This window comes from Chanos chanos, chromosome 1, assembly GCF_902362185.1.
Source record: "Chanos chanos chromosome 1, fChaCha1.1, whole genome shotgun sequence".
NCBI classification, from domain to species: domain Eukaryota; kingdom Metazoa; phylum Chordata; class Actinopteri; order Gonorynchiformes; family Chanidae; genus Chanos; species Chanos chanos.
In genome coordinates this window covers 12,340,799-12,362,085 of record NC_044495.1, presented here as the reverse complement: position 1 = coordinate 12,362,085, position 21,287 = coordinate 12,340,799, and the positions used below count along the sequence as shown (strand labels likewise).

Below are 21,287 nucleotides of genomic sequence, written 5' to 3'. Positions count from 1 at the left end.
CTCAGAAACACCCCCCAATGTTGTCAAGATACGGTAGTTAATTAGCAGGCTAAACGGACTGCAATAAGTCACTCATTAAACAGCAAGGCAGAGTACAGGACGACCTTGACCACACACATTTTGTGATGTCAGATCAGGTGAAATGAGCAGTTCACTAGCAGCGAACGTCATTAAACGTCTAATGTCCACAGTCGATGCAGACATGGTAGTTTTTTTTATTAATTAACTGCCCAGTGAGGTTAAACCCATAGTACAAAATTAGATACAGTTAAACCTTTATTGTAGATACACAAATATCTTTTTATGCCCCCCAAAGTTCTCTTTGAGTTATAGTCTAGAATTTTCCAAGACTGCCAATGTGGCCTCACTACGGATGAAAACTCTCTTCTCAGAATTCCCCTTCTCCCTCCTCATTGCTGAACTTGGCGTTTTGGCTTTTAGCTTGCAAGTGATCACATGTAACATCGTTTTAGCAGTGTTTAGGGGACACAGATGACTAGACTGTCTTTCTGACAAACTAAAGAAGCTTTGTTAAGATCAATAGATTCATGACGTCTCTGTCTCTCTCTCTCTCTCTCTCTCTCTCTCTCTCTCCCCTTAATACAGACAAATGAGACCAGCAGAAACAGAACCGTGTTATGATTTTTTTATGATTTTTTTTTACGACCCTCCAACTTGGCGTGCGCAGCTGTTATGAAATGCAAAATAATAAGTAATATTTTCCAAATGTAATGTTAAAATATAAATTGGCCTGGCTGCTTGTTGTTTTTTTCATGCTTTGACACTCTAAGCACAATCTAAGCACAAGATTTTTAAACTTTTTTTTTTTTATAAAAAGGCATTTGAGTTCAACCACCCTTTCATCTCCTCTCCTCTCCTCTCCTCTTCTCTCCTCTTCACTCCTCTCCTCTCTCCTCTCCTCTCCTCTCCTCTCCTTTCTCTCTCTCTCTCTCTCTCTCTCTCTTGCCCACATAGAAGTGATGGTTGACTGAAGTTGCTGGTTATCCATTTAACTTTGACCCAGATGAAAATGTCAGGGCCTTTTTTTGGACTGTCACTGGGGACTCCCTGCAGTGGCCATGTTGTGTCCTGGGCTTTCTAAATTTACAGGCAGAGTGAGGAGGAGGAGGGTAAGCCGAAGAGGGTTGTGGGGTGTTGTGTGGGGGAGATGGGGGGGGGGGTGGTTAGCCAAGCGCTGGCAGAGCGACGGTCGACATCATCCCCCCTCATTTAGGGAGTGCTAATTGGCACTTAATTAGCAGAATTGACTCTGTTGTCAGATCCCAAGTGTCTCTCCCGCTCTCTCTCCTCTCACTCCTCCCTTCTCTCTGAGTTCATTTGATCTGCCCTCTTCCTCGCAGTCATATGCATTTCTTCTCTGTCGCTTTCTCTCTCTCCGCCGTATGTGTTTTCCATCAAAACATGTTTCGCTGTTTCAGCCAATACAAAACCCTCTCATGTCCTCTCGTCTCGTCTGGCCTAATGATTTTTGGATGCCCGTTCACAAATTATTTTGTTTTCTCTCAGTATGTTTTTTGTCAGATTTGTAAATGCTCTGCTATGATCTCATGTCATCTGTTTAATGCTATGGCCAAAAAACATCAATTTGTTCTTCCGTACTGAATCAAAGCCAGATTACATAGTGTGTGGGGTGTGTGTGCATGCGTGCGTGTGTGTGTGTGTGTGTGTATGTGGTGCCAGTCATAGAGAGATCTTGAGCGTTGTGGCTTGGGTACAGCCCACCTAGTTTAAGAGCGGTCACAGGGCAGATTGGCATGAGAACGCTCCGACATACAGTGTGGGAACTGCTGGTTAAGCAAGAATGGCAATCTATATATGAACTGACATCGTTTTGAGTTTGAAAACTCCCATATTAACATTATGTTAAATTGATAGTGTTGATAACTGCAGCTCTAAATGTGGAACACCAAGAATATTGCTTAAAGTTAAAGTGCATCAGAGAATGTAAAGACATGCTGGAAACAAAATGGGTAGGGGGAGGGTTTAGAGAGAGAGAGTGAGAGTGAGACACAGAGAGACAGAGAGAGAGAGAGAGGAGAGGAGTCTTTGTACTCCTCCATTCCTTTTGGATCTTTTTTTTTTTATATTCCTCAACGGTTTGGTTTTATTGGTGGGTAGTTTAATAACAAGGGTTTTCGTGCTTCAAATGGAACTGAGCAGCGTTTGCGTGGGCGAGCTTCTTTTTTTATTTCAAGCAAGAGCAAGCGAGAGAGAGAGAGCAAAAGACACACACACACACATACACACTCACATAAATACAGAGAGAGAGAGAGAGAGATACACACACATACACACATACAGACAGAGAAAGAGAGAGAGAGAGAGAGAGAAGGAGAGTACAAGGAGAAATAAGTAGGTTAATTTATTTCATTTGCAGGTACAAAGTTGAAAAAAGAAGTGGATGAGAGAGAAAGAAAGAAAGAAAGAAAGAGAGAGAGAGAGGGAGAGAAAGAGATGCAGTTTTCATGAATAAGCAGCCTAATGCTGGTTGGCACCCTGAGTGCAGCTCAGAGAATCTCTCATTGCCTCAGGCCATCTGTGAGCAGAATAGCAATTTTATTACTTTGTCATTAAACCAATTTCACAGCAGTATTGTTTGTTAATGAGCAGCCGCAAACGAGCAAAGATGTCACGTACTGGAATAGCAGCCAGATTTGTGACCCCCACACTCTCTCTCTCTCTCTCTCTCTCTCTCTCTCTCTCACTCTCTCTCTCTCTCTCTCTCTCTCTCCCCCTCTCTCCCGTATTGCTCTTTTTTATCTTCCTCCCCATCCACATGCTCATTCTCTCTATTGACTCTCTCATATCTCTTTCTTTCTTTCGTTCTTTCTTTCTTTCGTTCTTTCTTTCTTTCTTTCTTTCTTTCTTTCCCCCTACTCAGTATTTTAATCTTCCTCTACTCACAGTCTCTCTATTGATTCTCCCATCACTCTCTCTCCTTTTCTTTCTCTCTATCCTTCTCTCTCTCTCTCTCTGGCCCATAAAAGGGAAAAACTGCTTAAAGATAAAATGTAAAGTCTATACAGTCAAGGTTGTGTTTATGGGCCTCCATTTGACTTTAGTGCTTGGCTGAAGGAATGGTTTCTCCATGGCTCTCCTTGCTTTGTGTGTGTGTGTGTGTGTGTGTGTGTGTGTGCGCGCGCGTGTGTGTATGTGTGTATGTGTGAATACTGCCCTTGATATGTGCAACTAAAGTCAACCACCCTCCTGTCCCCAGGAGATATCCAAAAACACATCTGTGTGTGTGTGTGTGTGTGTATGTGTGTGTGTGTGTGTGTTTAACTTGGATTTAACAATAACTCAGTAATGTAATAAGTTAAATACTGACTCCATTAGCACAGGTAAAATGATAAATGATTCCAGCAGTGTTTTAAATGAGCTGTAACTGTTTGAAGTTAGCTGCTCATAGACTGATTGTTTAAATCTCTTCACACACATAATAAAAGACATTAACGTGAGAATCTAAAGACACACAAGTACATAGTGTGCGTGTCCATGTCTTTGTGTGTGTGTGTGTGTGTGTGTGTGTGTGTGTGTGTGTGTGTGTGTGTGTATGTTGTCCAAGGGTATTAGTGGTGCTGGTCTGTAACTGATGTGATGTGTTGTGTTTGTCAGCTCTCCTCTTCCTGTCTCTCTCCCCCTCTCTGTGTCCTGGCATTTGTACAGAAAGAGAGCAAAAGAATGAGAGAGAGAGAGAGAGAGAGAGAGAGAGAGAGAGAGAGAGAGGGAAAGAGAGAGAGAGAGAGAGAGAGAGAGAGAGCGTCTGAGACAGATCAATGGGCTTTTTCCATGCCTGTATGTTATTTATAGAGAGCCATATATCTGTTCCTCCTCACAGAGACAGACAGAGAGAGACATGGGGGTAAATACAGCCCACATTACGGAAATAAAGCCTACCAGTGTGGGAAGCCAGCGAGAGGGAAAGAAAGAGAGAGAGAGAGGTGACTCAAAAGACCTGCCAACCTCACAGAAAGGATGTGGAATAATGAGTTTATCTGTTTTGGAGTGTAGTGCTACATTAGAATGGGAATTGAAGGTTGGGTATATACTCCCGTCTTGGGAGGTCTCCCAGGGCAGACTGTCAGTCCCCTTTGACACAGCTGACACACAGGTACAGGCTCCAGGTAAACTGGGGTTCTCAGCCTGCGGCCAACACAGCCCTGGTTCTGCTTTAGTCTTTTCCTTAATGCCAACCTCCACACCGCAGCGTCTCTCTCTCTCTCTCTCTCTCTCTCTCTCTCTCTGACTTATCATCATATCAACAAGAGAGGCCCTAATGTGTTTTTCTCTCACCTGTTTTCTGATTTGTTCAGGTTGTACAGGTTTTTTTTTTTTTTTGTAGAACAGCACAAAGTAGAACACCAATAACCACGTTGTAGAAGAACGGCATAAATGAGTACACCACATTTGTTTATGTAAACGTGTTTTTGCCAAATCTTACTGTGTTACGGTTGAGGTTCCAAGAGAATCTGTGCCAAAACACTATTCTGGGACCCCCTAAGCGCTGGGAAACAATCCATTTCAGTTAGAATGTAGTCATTTGCAATTTGAAAGGTTTGAATAAACTTTGAAAATCTGTTGCTTTTGACCCAACTGAATGGAATTATCAAAGAAGGGGGCTTAAGAGCCACAAAAAGACCTATCAGAGGAAATCACATTCCCAGATCCCACCCCTTCTCCTCCCTCATGAATATTTATTAGTCCATCAAAAATGGTAATGTTTCTATTGGCTGACTGATTTGAGCATGTGCAGAACTTTGGAATTTGGTTGCTTCTTTGTTCATTTTTAGATGTACCTTGTTTGAGAAGCTGAAATTTTCTGCGTAACATGTAACACGGTCTGTTAAACATGTATGAAATTGAATTATTATGTAAAGGAGTTTTTCCTGTCGATGAGTAAACATACAGCTTCAAGGCTGCTGTTCTGTGTTAAAGAGTTTTATTCCATTTTATGGCTTAGCATTTCCGTTTCTTAATGGGGATATTCTGAAAATTAGAGTGATATTGCTTTAGGCACTCTTCCAGCTAAACCAGCTTGATCTTGTCTGATGGGAACTGGTGCTTTGGACTGAACTGGGAAAACATAAGCAGGTGTGTTTTTACAGAATCACACACACACATACACACACTCAGTCTGATAAGTGGCGTACACACCCACACACACACACGGGGTACAGTGGGGTCATGAGTGTGTCTGGACACGTTGAGCTATTGGAGATAAAGGCCACTGGATGCATCTGACTGAACCATGGTGTCACTATCTCCTCCAAACGTGTTTGTAATGCTACTGTGTTGTGTAGCTTATTGCAGAGAAATTTCTGTGAGCATGTGTCTATGTGTGTGTGTGTGTGTGTGTGAGAGAGAGAGAGTGTGTGTGTCGGGGTGGGGGGTGGGGTTGTATTTATGTTTGGTGCTTTCTGAGCTAAGTGCCAAATCAATTATTCAAGCAAAGTTCCTGAGAAGTGATGCGATGGAAAATGTTTAACTGCCTGTTCGTATACCATCTCTCATGTTCACCTACAAATGCACTACACAGGGGGAGAGAGAGAGAGAGAGAGAGAGAGAGAGAGAGAGAGAGATAAGGGGGGGGGGGGTATGGTATCCCACGGGGCATTCTGTGTAAGGAATCTCCGTCTCAAACACACATTCACTCCTTCTTTTCCTCTCTGGGCTATTTTAGATGGCACATTCTAATTGCTAAGGCTGCTCTGTATTTTCACTGCCCTAAATTCACCACTCCCTGGGTACAAGGAGAGAGAGAGAGAGAGAGAGAGAGAGAGATTCTGTGCTCAGGGAAAAAGGAGAAAAACGGGGGCCCCCTCTCACAGTCTCTCCTATTCTCTGTCTTCACCCCTCCATTTGTAAATCAGAGGTATTTGTGTTATGTAAGGCCTCTCTTCTGGAAGCAACCCATTATAGACCCATAACAGAGAGAGGGAAAAAAAACGTTTGATATGAAAAAATGAGAAAGAGAGAGAGAGAGAGACAGAGAAAGATTGGCCTTATTTCTCATCTGCCTGCCACAGTGAAGAGACACTCATGTTGCCTAGATGATGCAGTCAATTGACACTCAATTTGCTTTGAAATCTCATGGCCCACTTCCATCATTATCAGTTTCCCTGGGTAATCCACAAAGCCACACCGTTTGATTTCTGACAATAAGGACAGTCATGGAAACCTGTTACCCGATTACTTGGGGGAGGGGAGGGGCCTGGGGAGGCTGATGGTGGTAGGAGAGAGAGGGAAAGGAGGTAGAAAATATGATGGTAGGTGAGGATGCTGGGAAAGAGAGATTATACCTGCTGTTTTCTGTGGACGCACACAAAAGGCTGGTGCAGACACTGTGAAGGTGTGTGAAGGTCTGTGTGTGTGTGTGTTTGTGTGTGTCTGCGCGCGCGTGTGTGTGCGTGTGCGTGTGTGTGTGTGCAGGAGAAAGGGAAAGGAGACCCTCTCTCTCTCTCTCTGTTTTGCCGTCAGCTCTCAGAGAGAATAGGTAGGCTGACCCCTCTTTAGCACCCTCTCATTTCCAACTGCTGTAATGACAGAGCATCTCTCTTTCTCTCTCTCTCTCTCTATCTCTCTCTCTCTCTCTATCTCTCTCTTTAATGGAGGCATTTTGTCGAGTCATTGCCTGGTTGTGAAGGAAAGGCCGAGTGGCAGGTTCCCAGGGGCCACAGTGCCCCGGTGTCAACTGTAGGGTCTTCCTAACGGCCAACATTTACCTTCAAACACACCTCTTCACGCCTTATTCAAAAGACAGAGTGTGTGTGTGTGTGTGTTGGGGGTGGGGGATGTACACACTATGTACATTTATGTATGTATATGCAAATACTCATAAGTGTAAACACAAGAGGTTGAGTTTGTGTCTGTGTTTTGTCTGCTCTGTTGGACTGGGATGAAAGGAAAGGAAGTCAAATCAAACCCAAAGTTGGGATTTCTGGCTTTTGAGGAATGAAGTTACCTCACAGCACTGCCTACCCTTGTCACATCTTATAAAGACATCTTACACATGCATGCAGACACACATACATAAACACACACACACACACACACACACACACACAGACACACACACACACACACACACACACACACACACACACACACTTATATACAGTATGGTTACAAAAATACTTTGCGTGTGTGTGTGCATGTGCGTGCGTGCATGTGTCTGTGTGTGCGTATGTGTGCGTATGTGTGCGCTTGTGCGTGCATGCATGTGTGTGTGTGTGCGTGCATGCGTGTGTGAATGTGTGAGAGAGAAAGAGAGACAGAGAGCGAAAGAGAGAGGAAAGAAAAGAAAGACAGCAGTTGGCACCTAAACTATACGGATGAGAGAGCGTACGCCTATGCACACTAAAAAGGGGGATTTTTTTTTTTGGGTGGAAGTGCAGAGGCTCCTAATCCCTTCCCTGCCAGTGATAATCAAAAATAATAGCACTCAGAAAAACATTCCAGAGCAAAGGTGCCTGCCTGGAGAAGAAAGAGGGTGTAATGAGGGGAAAGATTAAAGAGAGAGAGAGAGAGAGAGAGAGAGGGAGAGAGAGAGAGAGAGAGAGAGGGAGAGAGAGAGAGAGAGAGAGAGAGAGAGAGAGAGAGAGAGAGAGATTTGGTATCCCTTTATTATCAGCAAAGAGGGATAACCCCAATATCTTCTGTTACACCACTTTATAAAATTAACATAGAATGCATATGTATGTCAATAATTAATGAATGAAATGAGTCAATAAATAAATAAGTAAATATAAAGAGACAGACAGTGCACAAACAAAAAGAAAAAGGAGCATTCTTTTCTTACAAAAAGCCAAGACGGAATAGCAGTACTAGTGGTGTAGCCATGCATTCATGCTAGAGGAAGGTTCTCTCTCTCTGTCTCTCTCTCTCTCTCTCTCTCTCTCTCTCTCTCTCCCTCTCTCTCTCTCTCTCTCTCTCTATTTTTTTTTCTCTCTCTCTTTCCCATACAGGTGTGTTGACGCCTGAGGCTTGGCCGAGCTCCATCCCATTCAAAGACTGATTTGAACAATAACTATCATATCTTTTTAAGAAAGGGAAGGAGGGAGTACGGGGGTGGGGTGGGCTGGGGTGGGGGTGTCAAAGGAGATGCCTGTGAGCTTTGTCGAGGGCCAAGAAAAACCCCCGGTGCAGTTGTCAGAGCTTGTTGATGTAGTTGGAGAAAAACAGAGGGGGGAGAGGAGAGATATCTCTCTCTCTCTCTCTCTCTCTCTCTCTTTCCTTGTGATTTCTGTGGGTTTTCGTGCCGCAGGACAGAAGGGAGAGAGCAGAATTGGAAGAACAAAGTCGTGGCTGTATGAACCAACAGCTGCTGTTTGGTGGGATCAAAGGCGCGACAGGCAGGGCTTCCCCGTTCTCTCCTTCGTCCACTCCAAGGTGTTTGACGGACAGATAACAGCTGGGGTTGACTCGGACCTTCCGCTGGGGCAGAGGGGGCAGCTGTGGGGGGTCGATATCGCACCGTGGGTGGGGGGGGGGGGTCCCTTGTCCATGAGGGGTCTTACTTTTTTGGTGAACAAGCCACAGGTGCTGTGCTATCACTTTGACCTCAGCATTGTTTTTGTAATTAACATGAAAGAGATGAGACAAGATGTCTCATCATTAAAGGAAAGGTTGGGAAATTTCTTTTATCTTTTCACTGCCGTTTTTAATCTTAAAATGACTGTTTTGATGGGGGAGATAGATTTCATTTAGTCGTAGCTGATTTTCAAGATTGTTAGCAATTAGCAATGAAAATGTGTGAGGTTAGGGTTTTGTTTTTTTCTTTTTTTTTTACTATTATTACTATTTTTTAAAGGTGAATCTGTCCTTTAACTGTTGCATCCAGGTTGTGACTTCCTCAATATAGACTTTAAAATTTTGTGAAGTGTTAAAACTTTTACTAATAAAAAGTTGCTTTTGGGGGTCTACAGACTAAAATATGGACCCAATGTGACATAAGTGAAAGCGGCCTTTTTATCTTAAAGGTATCGGCTAGTACAACAAGTCTGTCTGAGGCAAAACCAGAGTCCAACTCCGAGAGATGAGATAAATAGAATATGGGTGAGCGACAGAGAGAGAGACAGACAGACAGAGAGAGAAAGAGAGAGAGAGAGAGAGACTGCCGCAGTGGTATTGATTTATTTTAATTAGCAGCTCGTTAAATCGTGTCAGTTTGCAAAACAAATATATAATTCTTTGTCTGATTTTCCACTCGGGTCTTAATGACTCTTGCTCACCGAGAGCTGGAGCAGGGAAATCACTTTTGAGGGAGGGAGACAGAGAGTGAGAGAGAGACACAGAGAGAGAAAGAGAGAGAGAAAGAGAGAGAGAGAGAGAGAGAGGGGCAAAGAGAAAGAGGAAATTCTGTTCGTATGTAACAGAGATGAATACTGCAGAAGTGGCAAGCAGAAATCCTTCCAAAGAGAGAGGAGACAGAGGGAGACAGACAGACAGACAGACAGAGAGAGAGAGAGGGTGGGGGAGATAGAAATGAAAGGACTTGGTACAAGAAGAAATAGGGCAGTGGAGTTGTGTGGAGATGTGAAAAGGTGAAATGGTTTTCCCCTCAGAGAGAGGAGCTGGAGAGAACTATGTAAACATGACGGAAAGCCCAACGACGCAGGCTCTCACAGCCCAAACAACCCCTTTACCCCTCTACTACACCATTCTGTTCTGTTCTGCTCTCTCTCCCTCTCTCCCTCTCTCCCTCTCTCTCTCTCTCTCTCTCTCTCTCTCTCTCTCTCTCTCTCATTCTTTCTCTCTCTGCCTCACTCTCCCATCTGCACTAAATCAAATGCTGGGGTGAGGTAATGCTTGCCGGCTTATGTCTCCCGACTCCTGTTTTAACTTAAGGAGAGAGAGGGAGAGAGAGAGAGAGAGAGAGAGAGAGAGAGAGAGAGAGAGAGAGAGAGAGAAAGAGAGAGAGAGAGAGAATAGCTGAAGACAGCAACCAGCCCAACCCCCCCCCCCCCCCCCCCCCTTCACCTCCCCTTCTGGAGAAGCTCCAATAAGATCTTTTCCAATCGTTTATGATAAACCCACAGATAGATGCGATCTGCTGAGTAGCTTAAATGGTTACAGTGTCTGTTCCCAAAAAACCAATCTGGCCTGATATTAAATCTGTATTTACCTCTCGCCAGATTACGAGCCGCGGCTTGCCCTGCAGACACACGCGTGACCCTGTTAGCCGGTGATAATTGGGACATGTTTGCTTTTTATTAAACCCGAGCTTCCCACATTTAATCTGTGTACACATCCTAGGTCAAAGTTGACTCCAAAGCTGTGTTTTGTCCGCTCCTAAACTCTCTTCCACTTAAAAGAATACACTAAAAAACCCTCTTAATTGGTTTAGGTAGAGACTTTTTGTCGTTCGTGTTTTTTTGGGGGTTTTTTTTTCTCCTGTTTTCGGGTGGAGAGACACGAAATATGGAAGCAATGAGACATAACTGAAAACAGAAGATCGTGTTGTCAGAATGCCGTCAAGGAGATTTGGCATGCAAGCGGGAAGATTAAGATTATGCTATTTTTTTTTTCTTTTGAAAATTTATGTGCGAAGCATTTCAGGTAGACTCAGGTATTTTTAGCGACGCACAGATAAAAAAAAATCTTTTGTTAAATCTCTTTGCATGAAGTCTTTCTGCAGTTTTCAGGGACTCCATTTCAGTCAATGAACATTTTCTGCTAAAACAGAGAAACTAAAACCTCATTCTTCTCCAGACATGAGGTTTGGCATGCAGGGCCAGTTTTTTCGAAGAGCAGCATGTTTTGTTGGCTCTCTCTCTCTCTCTCTCTCTCTCTCTCTCTCTCTCTCTCTCTCTCTCTCTCTCTCGCTGTCTCTCTCATGACAAACCCGTCAAACCAGTAACCCAGCCCCTGATTGGCTGGTCTCCCAGGACTGCCTGTCTGATTGGTTGGGGCATTATGAGTGTCTCTGTCTTGGCTGTGTTCCAGGGTTGGGTGGTTTGGCATTAGGGCTTACTCAGAGAAGGAATTCCACCAACAAGGGGCTGTTTCCAGGTGTGGCCATCAGTTCCCTAACAGGAGACGAGACTTTTTCTCTGACATACTATAAGAGAAACGCGTTGGGCCAACCCAGTGATTCAGCAAATACTGTTGCTTTCTGTCTGCACAAAATCCCCAATGCAGGGTCTCAATACAGTCTTCTTCTCTGCAAGCTGCCCTTGTAGTAGACCAGAGAGAGAGAGAGAGCCACTCTGTGAAGGAGAGGAAGAAATGGTTTATGAAACTTTGCCCAGCTGTCATTAGGTTGGCCTCAGACCTCTCTGGTGGTGGTTGACGTGTAAGCGGCTCTATATGTAGCCTGCTCCCCTCCTGATTGTTTGAGCTGAAATTTTTGCCCAGGGATCGAGTGTTGATCCAGCTTCACAGTAGACCAGGGTCAAGTGGGCTCCCATGGCCCAACTCCATCGTTCACATTGGCTATTATTCTGTTATGCATCTTGTAAAAAGAAAACGGTTTAGGCAGTTCTAAATCATCTGGTCTGATTTGACTGTGAAAGTGATATGTGGGGCAGAGAGGGCCGATGCCTACGAGCACGTGACTGTGAGTAGAGTTTGGGTCCTCGTTCTTTTCCACAGAGAGCAAAAAAGTATCCGTCCCCTCACAGCCCCTCTCTTCGTTCATACACACAAACACTCAGAAACACATTGACCCCTAAGGAATTCTGTGGGTATGGAACTTTTTTTTTTTAGTTCTTTTTATATCCACCCCTGAATTGATTTGTAAAAAACCCTGCTGCCTTACGCATTAAATGAGTCCCTAGTGGAGTCTCGATTTTTTTTTCCTTCCCTTGGCAGTAATGTACACTTTCTGAGGAGCATCTAATAAAATGACCACTCAGTGACACCACCCCCTCTCCCCTGCCCGACCTCTACTTTAATTATTTGTTTGAAGACAGCATGAAGTTCCCATGGTGAAAAGGAAAGAGGGCTTTGATAAAACCAGTCAGTTAGGCTCATGAGGGAATTTTCAGCAGGACTGGCATGTAAATGTGTGTTTGTGGGTGTTGTGTGTGTGTGTGTGTGTGTTTAGGTATGTGTCTATGCGTTTACGGCTAAAACAGTGGGGTGTAATGTTTTGGCCACAATAAGGGCTCAGCCAGACATCAATATTAAAAATAAACGGTGGGCAGAGCTTTAGAGAGACTGGGTCCATCACTCTGTGGTCCAAAGCTGGTTAGGAACGGATACAGAGGATGGTAGTTGCGGTCCTGTATGTGTGGTGTGTGTGTATGTGTGTGTGTGTGTGTGTGTGTGTGTGTGAGTGTGTTTGTGTGTGTGTGTGTGTGTATGTGTGTGTGTGTGTGTGTGTGAGTGAGTGTGTATGTATGTGTGTGTGTGTGTGTGTTGGCTGTGGAGAGGTTTGTGCTGGTGTTGTTCTAAGCTCACCCCATTAGGAGCTCATGGGGAGAGAGAAAACAGTGTTATCAGGCCCAGCTCTGATAATCTCAATTGGCTTTACTCAAACTGATAAAAGGCACTTTGGGGGCACGAGGGAGGCCCTGGTCAAACCCCTCACTGCGTTACTGTGGCAACAGCTCTTGAGAATAAAAACACAAGCTAGCATGTGTGTGTGGTGCAATGTGGAGTATCTTGGTTGGCCAATAGAGACACTTAAAAATATTTAATGGTAGTTCAGGATATAGACTGAAGAGGGGAGTTCTGGGATGTGTGGGGTTGTACAATTATTTGTATATTTGTGTGTGGTGGATTTGTTTGGATTGGTTTTGTTTGAAGCGGAGCTAAAAGCGACTTCAATTCAGCTCTTTACTTAGTTTTTAGGTGTAATTACCCTTCAAGAGGATTTTGTTGATTTTCACCGGTGGAAAAAAAAAAAACGCACATTTCTCACCTGAAGAGGAACATTCCGGACATTATGTGTTTACAGTTCTGTTCTAGAACAGGGGAAGAAGTCACATGGTTATGATTTGGAGCACCCTGTGTGCTTTCTTTAAGGAAACGGGCAGAGATGAACTTTTGGCTGCGTGCGTGTTCTCTCGGTCTGCCCAGGAAGCCTAGATAGGAGGAATTTTTTCCGTGTTTACTCGCTCAGCTGGTTTTGATGCCTGAGGCTTGATTCTTCTCCTCACCACAGGCAAAATGGCATTTCTGACAACAAAAACAGACCACAGTCCAGACCTGACTCATGCTTTGACTTAAAGCACTTGAGCAGTCAGTCAAGATACATACGTTTGAAATGAAAGTGAAAAAAAAAAAAAAAAAACTTGGCACATCTCAAAACACAGGTTTCATTTCAGTCTGAACACTCAGACGTAGAGAAATGACTAAAAATCTGTTCTCTTTCACGGAATCCTTAGTTACCCTAGCCTTGTACCATGTCCGCTGTCAATACCCAATATTTCTTTCTCTTTTTTTTAATGCCCAGAGCTCTCATCCTTTTGCTTTGGAGTTAAAAAAAAAAGAACCAGAAGAACTTTGTGTGCACTCAGGCAAACGAGCCTAACTTCTCTTTTCCCAACTATGCCTTTTGTAAATTGAAGCATGTCACTTTGAAAGGCCAGCTTACAGCCGTTTAAGTTGAAAGGAGAAGGTAAGGGCAGGTATCGGGGGTTCATGGGGGATTAGGAACCCAAATTGATTCCAGTCCCCTTCTCATCTAATGACCAGTCCTGTAGCGCTGCCCTCTATGTGTTCACAGATGAGTTTTTTTTTTTTTTCTTTCTTTCGTTCTTTTTTTTTTTATCCTTTACGAAACAAGCACCAGGCCTGTGCAGGATAGCCCCACTATGATTTGAAACTTTGCTCTAATCTCAAACACATGTCCTTACCTGTAGCGTTAACTCCTTGGTTCTCGGTTTTTCTTTTCTTTTTCTTTTTTTTTTTTTAGGACGTGAGTAGTGGGGAAGTGGCTTTCTCCCCTGGCAGCAGAATGGCCAGCTTGTCTTTGACACGGCTCTGGGGCGTCCCTTTCTGTCTTAAAAAAAAAAAAAAAAAAAAAAGGTTTCCCCTGGCTGGCACTAACCTCTCGATGACCCCATGAGCTTTACAGTCAAAAGCCACAGGAGCAAGGCAGGGCTGGGGGAGTCTTTGTGGAGCTGCACTTATTTGCTGCTATGGTGGTGATAAAACTTCAGACAGCCTAATTGATGGGCTTGCTGACATAACAATACCTTGTGAAAGCACCGAGTGGCAATGCCTGGTCCTCATTTAGGGCCAGCTGGAAGAGGAGTAAAACCCCCTACAATGAAGCACAGAGAGGGGGGCAGAGACACAGAGAGAGCGAGAGAGACAGAGAGAGAGAGAGAGAGGGAGAGAGAGTGGGAGAGAAAGAGGAAGAGAGAGAGGTGGAGGGGGAATAAAGACCCTGAAAAGAGACATTTGTGTCCTGCCTCCCCCTCACAAACTTTTAACTTAGTCTGAATTTCTAATGAGCGATAACACATTAAGAGTAATGTTTATGTGCAGGAGAGACAGTGAGGGAGAGAGAGAAAGCAAAGGAGGGAGGAAGAGAGAGAGAGAGAGAGGGAGAGAGAGAATGTGTGAAGATGTAACACTGAAGTGGCCCAGTTTGTCTGCTATGTGGTGGCCTCAACACAGTTTGGTTTAATGCCTGTGAAATGTCTCCCCCGTAGCCATAGTTACCAAGCTTAATCGCCGGCTTTATTAAAGCACAGAGATAGATCATATGGAGCATTGAAAAGGACACAGGCTTCCCAAGTCTAAGTCACAGTGGAACGATTACTGTTGCTGTTTCTCGCTTTTGATTGTTTTTCTTTTCAAGGCGAGAGCTACTCATGCCAAACACAAATGGCTTTTGTTTTGGATTTTTCCAGGGGTTCTATAATAAATATGTTTTCTTTTCTAATCACAGGTGATCTCAAAATTCTTTTTCTTTCTTGTTTTTTTTTGCAGGTTCATCAATGCCAGGAGAAGAATAGTACAGCCTATGATTGACCAGTCAAATCGAGCAGGTAAAAAAAAATTATAATTAATTTATAAAAAGTTACTCTTTCCTGTTTCTGCAGTTGCATATTCCTGTCGAAAACTCTATACAGAGAAACATTTACTCATGCTTTGGAGTAAGGTACTTCTCTCTTTTTTTGCTTGTTCATCCACCGCTCTCTCCTGTTTTCTGAATGGGAAGTGTTCAGCAATGGCCATGCATGTTCACTGATTGCCTCTAATGAGATGTTTCCCAATCTAGCCAGATAGAGGTGCATTAGCACACTTTCTCAGTGAATTGCTAATTGCTCACAAGAGGACTTCACGGGAATGCAGGGAGCATTTTAAGTATCTCTTTTTGATGTGTAATATCGTATTGAGCGGCTTAAAGTAATTGTTGGTAATTAATTCATTTCAATGGAGGAGGAAAAAAAAACTTCAAAGGCTTTCACGACGTGGACTGAAGCCTGATATCGGCCACTGAGATACAAATTTGGGCGTGTTCATAATTCTTGAGAACAGATTAGGAAAAAAAAAAAAGCTTTACTTTGTAAATTGTTTAGGCTTTTTTTTTCTTTTTTTTTCCGTATCATGTTGGAGCTGTAATGACAAAATACACTGCTAGACTGCATCATAAACCTTGAAACTCACTAAATCACATAGCAATTTAATGCAGCTACACTGGGCAGCTACCAGTAACAGATCACTGAAAATGCTAAACAATCTGTCTTTTGAGAGCGAAAGAAAACTCTTTGTCAGTTATTTCAGTTTTGGGTAGAAGTTCCAGAAATTTGGGGTGGAGATTGTGCAAATGAAGCTAAGCAATTATTGAAATGAGATACTCTCAGAGAGCAGGGACTCTTGCTACAGTTACTGGAAACATGTTCTGAATATTTCGAAAGCATACTTTCAAACTGTCGCAATCAGCAAACCCTCTCCCAAAGAGAGCATGATTTACAGCTCTCCTTAATCTGTCTGGGATTACAGATTACACAGGATAATACACTTTGGTCCTGCTATACATGGTTTGTCATGCACTTACTTTAGTATGCACCCTCTATACATAAACCAATCCATTCGGTCCTGTGGTTTCTGGGAGAAAAAAAAAAAAAAAGAACATCACTTAAAAGTTTGAGAAAACACAAAAGAGCATGAGGTGTATGTAGAATCAAAACGTGGGAAGACTGTGTTTTCACACACACACACACACACACACACACACACACACACACACACACACACACACACATAAACACACACACACACTGCTGTTTCTGTTTCTGTGTTGGTGAGAGCCTGGTGTCTTCTGGTTGCACTGAGTGAGATGCATTGTTTTCCCTCTCCGCAAAAACTGTTCCTCAGAAACTGTTGTTCTCTAACAGAAATCTGTCCACATTTTTCTGGTTTGTGCCTGTGTGTATTTGTATGTGTGTGTGTGTGGGTGTGTGTGCATTTGCATGCTGTGCCTCTGGTCTGTAACTAAAACACAGTGTCTTGCTGTTAATACTAGGCTGGAGCTGGGACAGTTGCTAAATTGTCTGGTATGTCTTCTCTTTCCCCCCTTTTGTGTCCACGTTTTGACTACAATCAGGTTTTCTTCTTGATCCTTCAGTGAGCCAGGGAGCAGCATACAGTCCAGAGGGACAGCCAATGGGCAGCTTTGTGCTGGACGGCCAGCAGCACATGGGAATTCGGCCGGCAGGTAAGGGCACACTGATTACCCCTCCTAACCACTAAACCCTGACTGTTTAGACCTCTGGGTCAGCAGTACCAACACCACTAACCCCCCTTAGGCTTGTCCTATCACTCTATCATCCATATCTCTTTCCCTTCATTCCTCCCTCGCTTCATCTTTCTGGAGCCTGTATCTCTCCTCGCCTGCTTTGCTTTAACTGTCCACTTCAATTGTGTGAATCAACTACAACACTTCATTCTGGGAAAGGGATGGTGAACTTCTTATGGATGTCTCTTCTGGGTGGTTGTCTTCTCAACATCTCTGTTTTTTTTCCCGCCATCTTCATGTGGGGCTCTGTTCTATTGGTCTTTTTTGCTGATTCTATGGTGTTTCTCCTTTTCCAGGGCCTATGAGTGGAATGGGAATGAATATGGGAATGGATGGGCAATGGCACTACATGTAACCTCCATCTTGTAAAGCAAAACACAAAGAAAAAGGGGGAAGTAAGTACAACTGGGCTCTTTTTCCCTTGGCGTTTTCTCTCTCTGGCCTCTTTCGACTCTTTTTCTCCACCTGAATTATCCCCCCACTCCGATGCCGAACCCCAAAAATGCTGTAAACAGGTCCTAAATCAGCCAAGCCTAATCCTATTGGTGCGTTTGGCCAAGCTTGAGCCCTTTGTGGGAAAAACTACCTTCCAGGTTTAATGGGAATAACTGGGGATACTTGGACGGAGTGCGTGTTGAGGTCTACCCTTGAAGTTCCTCAAGGAAACATTGTGGCGCCAGACGACAAGAGAAACGAAAAAAAAAAAAAAAAGAAAAAAAGGAAGACAACAAAAAGAATGGCATACACAAATTTATTTATCACAACACTAGTGGCATCGTTCTCGCCATCTCCTCGCGAGCCAATGCAAATGTTGGACATTTAGGGGAAAAAATAACATCTCCAGGGGCAGGGGCTGACGGGCGGAGAAATTAAGCAGGCTCCAGTGAAGCGATAAAGAAGGAGAAGTGAAACTGTCCTCAGAGTGACATAAATCTGTCGGGGGGAAGGATTGATGCCCAAATTATCTTATATGCAAAGACGGGAACGCCGCAGTACATTATGGTCCCTGGGCGAGATATACGGGCCATGGGTGACACGTCCGATCCTTCACTGGGGGTGGGGGGGGACCTGTGTGTTTTGATTATTTTTTACTGGGTAGTGGGGGGAGAGGAATCGGGTGGGGGGGGGGGGGGGTGACTGCTCATGGAGACAGGAGACTCACTGAGATAAATTTAAAGGGACAGAGACATTAAAGAATGACTGCATATAAAAGAAGGGATTTCTTTCTCTCTCTCTCTCTCTCTCTCTCTCTCTCCACCATTAAATGGCTGCGGCCTGATTAACACGCACATTGCACCTCCTGCTAGCAGAACTGTAGATCTGACATTTGAGAAATCAAGATGTATGGGATCCCAAAGGCACCAGAGCAGAGAGGATTTTATTTAATACCCAAACTCCACTGCTCAATGAGCCACAATATAATAACACTCACCTTGATTAAAAGAACCCTTTATATGTAAATAGGCAGGAGATTTTCAAAAGGGTCACAGTGATGATTCTCTAGACAAGACCCATTTCTGCTCAGTTTTCCCTCCCCTGCCACTGTTAATGGAGTCGCCACAAAAAAAAAAAAAAAAGAAAAAGAAAAGAAATGCAGAGAAGCAATGTTCCCTAAAACAGTCACTCAGAGACAACATTTGCTTAGCTTGGGTAATTCTTAATGCAGGCTATATAATTTCTAGACTATTTAATTACATAACATAGTTTATGCTTCATGACCAATTACATTAATAGCTTAATACAGAGGAATATTACCCTCTCTTGATTTGATTACGCATGCACACAATATGGTATTTTTGGTATTTAATTATCATCAGCCATTGAGCAGGCTGCTCTACTGGAGCAGCCCAAGAGAGAGAGAGAGAGAGACAGAAAAAGAGAGAGAGAGAGAGAGAGAGACAGAAAAAGAGAGAGAGAGAGAGAGTGGAGGCCATGTTATTGTCTTCAGATGGTTTTACCACTCCTGTTAATAATGGAGGCCCCCGCAGATCTACTTAACAGAATGACTAGAGCTTACAAGTCTTGAGATTACCAGCTTACAGTGTCAAAAACATCTGCTGGGCCTTTTAACAGGGAGTCGCGGCAGGTTAGATGGAGGTGAGTGCACTCCTCGTGCCCCTTCTCCGATGGATTGATTTACTCTTTTTTATGGCCCCGATAGTGAGCTTTTAAAAGACCGATTTAGCAAACATGTGCATTTCCAATGAAGCAGCATGGAAAAGCTCTGTATTAGAAAATGGCTACGGCTCTCAGCCAATGAGATTGGCCATTAATCTCACCCTTTGCTGTCCTGTTTTTTTTTTTTTTCCACCCTCCTATCCCCAGGCCCCTTCTGTGTAATTTCTTAATTGCAGTATACCAAGGTAGAGGAATGTGCAGAGAGTGAGCATGCCTGGTGACCTTGGGGCAACCCTTGTTACCCCCCCCCCCCCCCCACCCCCACCCCCCCTCCTCCTTCTTTTGCCCAAACTCGCCATTGCTAATCCCCCAGGGGTTCACATTACAAAGCAGTGAAGTCCAGGCCTCTGGCCCCTGCTCAGGTCCTGCCTCCAGGACCTGAAGCCCCACTCTTTTTCTGCCCCCCCCCCCCCCCCAAACCTCTCCCTGCTAACCAGGCCCCGGTCACAGGCCTGTTTCCACAGACCGCATGGCCCCCTACCTACCTCAGTCTGTTTACAGCAAACAGTCCAGCGCACAACTAAAGAGTGACACCACTGAGCTGGCCTCTGTAGTCCTCCCAATCTCAGCATGTATCATGCCAACACACTGAGGTCTGTACACATAAAGAGTCTTGATTCTCTGTTCCCAAGATGCCATAACGTTCCTCTCTCTCTCTCTCTCTCTCTCTCTCTCTCGCTTTTCTTTTCTTTTTCTTTTTTTTTTCCGTCTCTCTATTTACATCTCTATCTCTGTTTCTCTGTGTGTCATCGTGCATTAGCTTCTATCTGTCTTTCGCTACCCTCAAAATCTGGACCCCTGCCTTACGAGTGATTAGTTATGTTTTCTCTTTAAAACACTCTTACTGAGAAAAACAGACATCATTCCCTGTTCATAGACAAGGAATGCTGTGATGGTTAACTGAGCCTCTAAATTATTTAATGGCTTCTTAAAGGGATTTAAAATCAAACATGTTCACAGTGCTGCGTCCCCCTTGAGAGGCATGCTGTTCTCTTTGTCACTTTATTCAGCTGGGGAATTGTCCTGCTCGTCTTACTGAAAGTATTACCCGCTAATATCAACACGGCTGCTTTTTAGCTTCACACCCTGCCAGATTCCAGTGCCAATGAGTGAATGCAACTACAAAAAAACTGATCATGAATGCATCGAATATGCTAAATAATTATCATATTTGAAAGAACTTTCATCATCATTGTAATCAAAATATGCTATAAGGAAGGCGGTGACCTAAATTAAGGGGGAAAAAAAAAACGGAACCTTTTTAGTTTGTCTGGTTGAAATGTGTTCTTCTGTCGAACTGATCAGGATGTTTGTGCATAGAATATTTGTCACACTTTATGGAAAATGAAATTGCAAAAAGCAGACTGCATAGATTTAGTCCTTTTATTTTCACCTATATCCAGTTTCTTGATTCACCATGGAAGTGATCTCAAACAAAGCTGAAAAACATAATGCGTATAAACCTGTATCAGGGTGTGTGTGTGTGTGTGTGTGTGTGTGTATATACGCTATGTTAGAGTCTTACTATGCCTTTTTCTCTTCTTTCCATATTACAGGATTGCAAGGCATGCCAGGGGAGTACGTACCTCAGAGTGGTCCAATGGGCATAAGCATGACACCGCCAAGTTACCCCCCACCTCAGATGTCCCCTCACCTCTCTCAGCTACGACCCGGACCCCCCTTGTTGCATCCATACCTACCCAACCACCACTCCCCCCACCCTCATCCCCACCCCCATTCCCACCACCATCATCATCATCATCACCATCATCACCACCCAGCCACGCTGATGCACGGAGGAACCCCCACCCATCCAGGAATGGCCATGTCTGCACCGAGCCCCCCTGTTCTGACGCCCCCTGACCATAGCACTGGTGGACAAGGCCTGGACATCCATGCCCAATAGTAGTCCAAAAGGGAACCTGACACCAAGAGTAAAGCAAGAAAAAACAAACAAACAGCCCCAGCAAAGCTATTTTGCAACTATTTTTAAGAAAATTAAAAAGGCGAACCGTTTTGACCAGAATTAGACACTTAAAAAAATGGAATTCCACGTGAGCTGTGATCCTTTTTTTTAAAAAAAGAAAAAAAAATCTTGTCAATTTTGTTACTTTCATGGACGGAGGACCAAGCTGACAAGAACAGTTTGTAAAGTCTTGAGCTTTTGTTAAAGATCAACTGAAGATATTTCCACTTCTCACACACAAACACATGCACGCACGCACGCACGCACACACACACACACACACACACACACACAGAAAAACACACTCACACAGATAAACACACCCACAGTGAACATGCTGTCAAATGACAATTTTAAAGAATTCACTCTGGAAGATTAAAAAAAATAATAAAAAAAAAAATAAAAATAAAAAAATTTAAAAAT

General features: G+C 43.7%; 1 protein-coding gene across 2 annotated transcripts in view; it reads left to right on the top strand.

Moving 5' to 3' along the window:
• meis2a (Meis homeobox 2a) overlaps positions 1 to 21,287 on the top strand; it is an 83,476-nt gene extending 62,189 nt beyond the window's left edge. Inside the window, exons 10-12 of one of the 2 annotated variants that reach the window (XM_030776396.1) lie at positions 14,908 to 14,966; positions 16,550 to 16,639; positions 20,455 to 21,287. In XM_030776396.1, the coding sequence (XP_030632256.1) occupies positions 14,908 to 14,966; positions 16,550 to 16,639; positions 20,455 to 20,804 (499 nt within the window). In that variant the 3' untranslated portion in view covers positions 20,805 to 21,287. Of the gene's footprint in view, positions 1 to 14,907; positions 14,967 to 16,528; positions 16,640 to 20,454 lie in introns of both variants that reach the window. The other variant, XM_030776388.1, reaches the window with a different exon arrangement.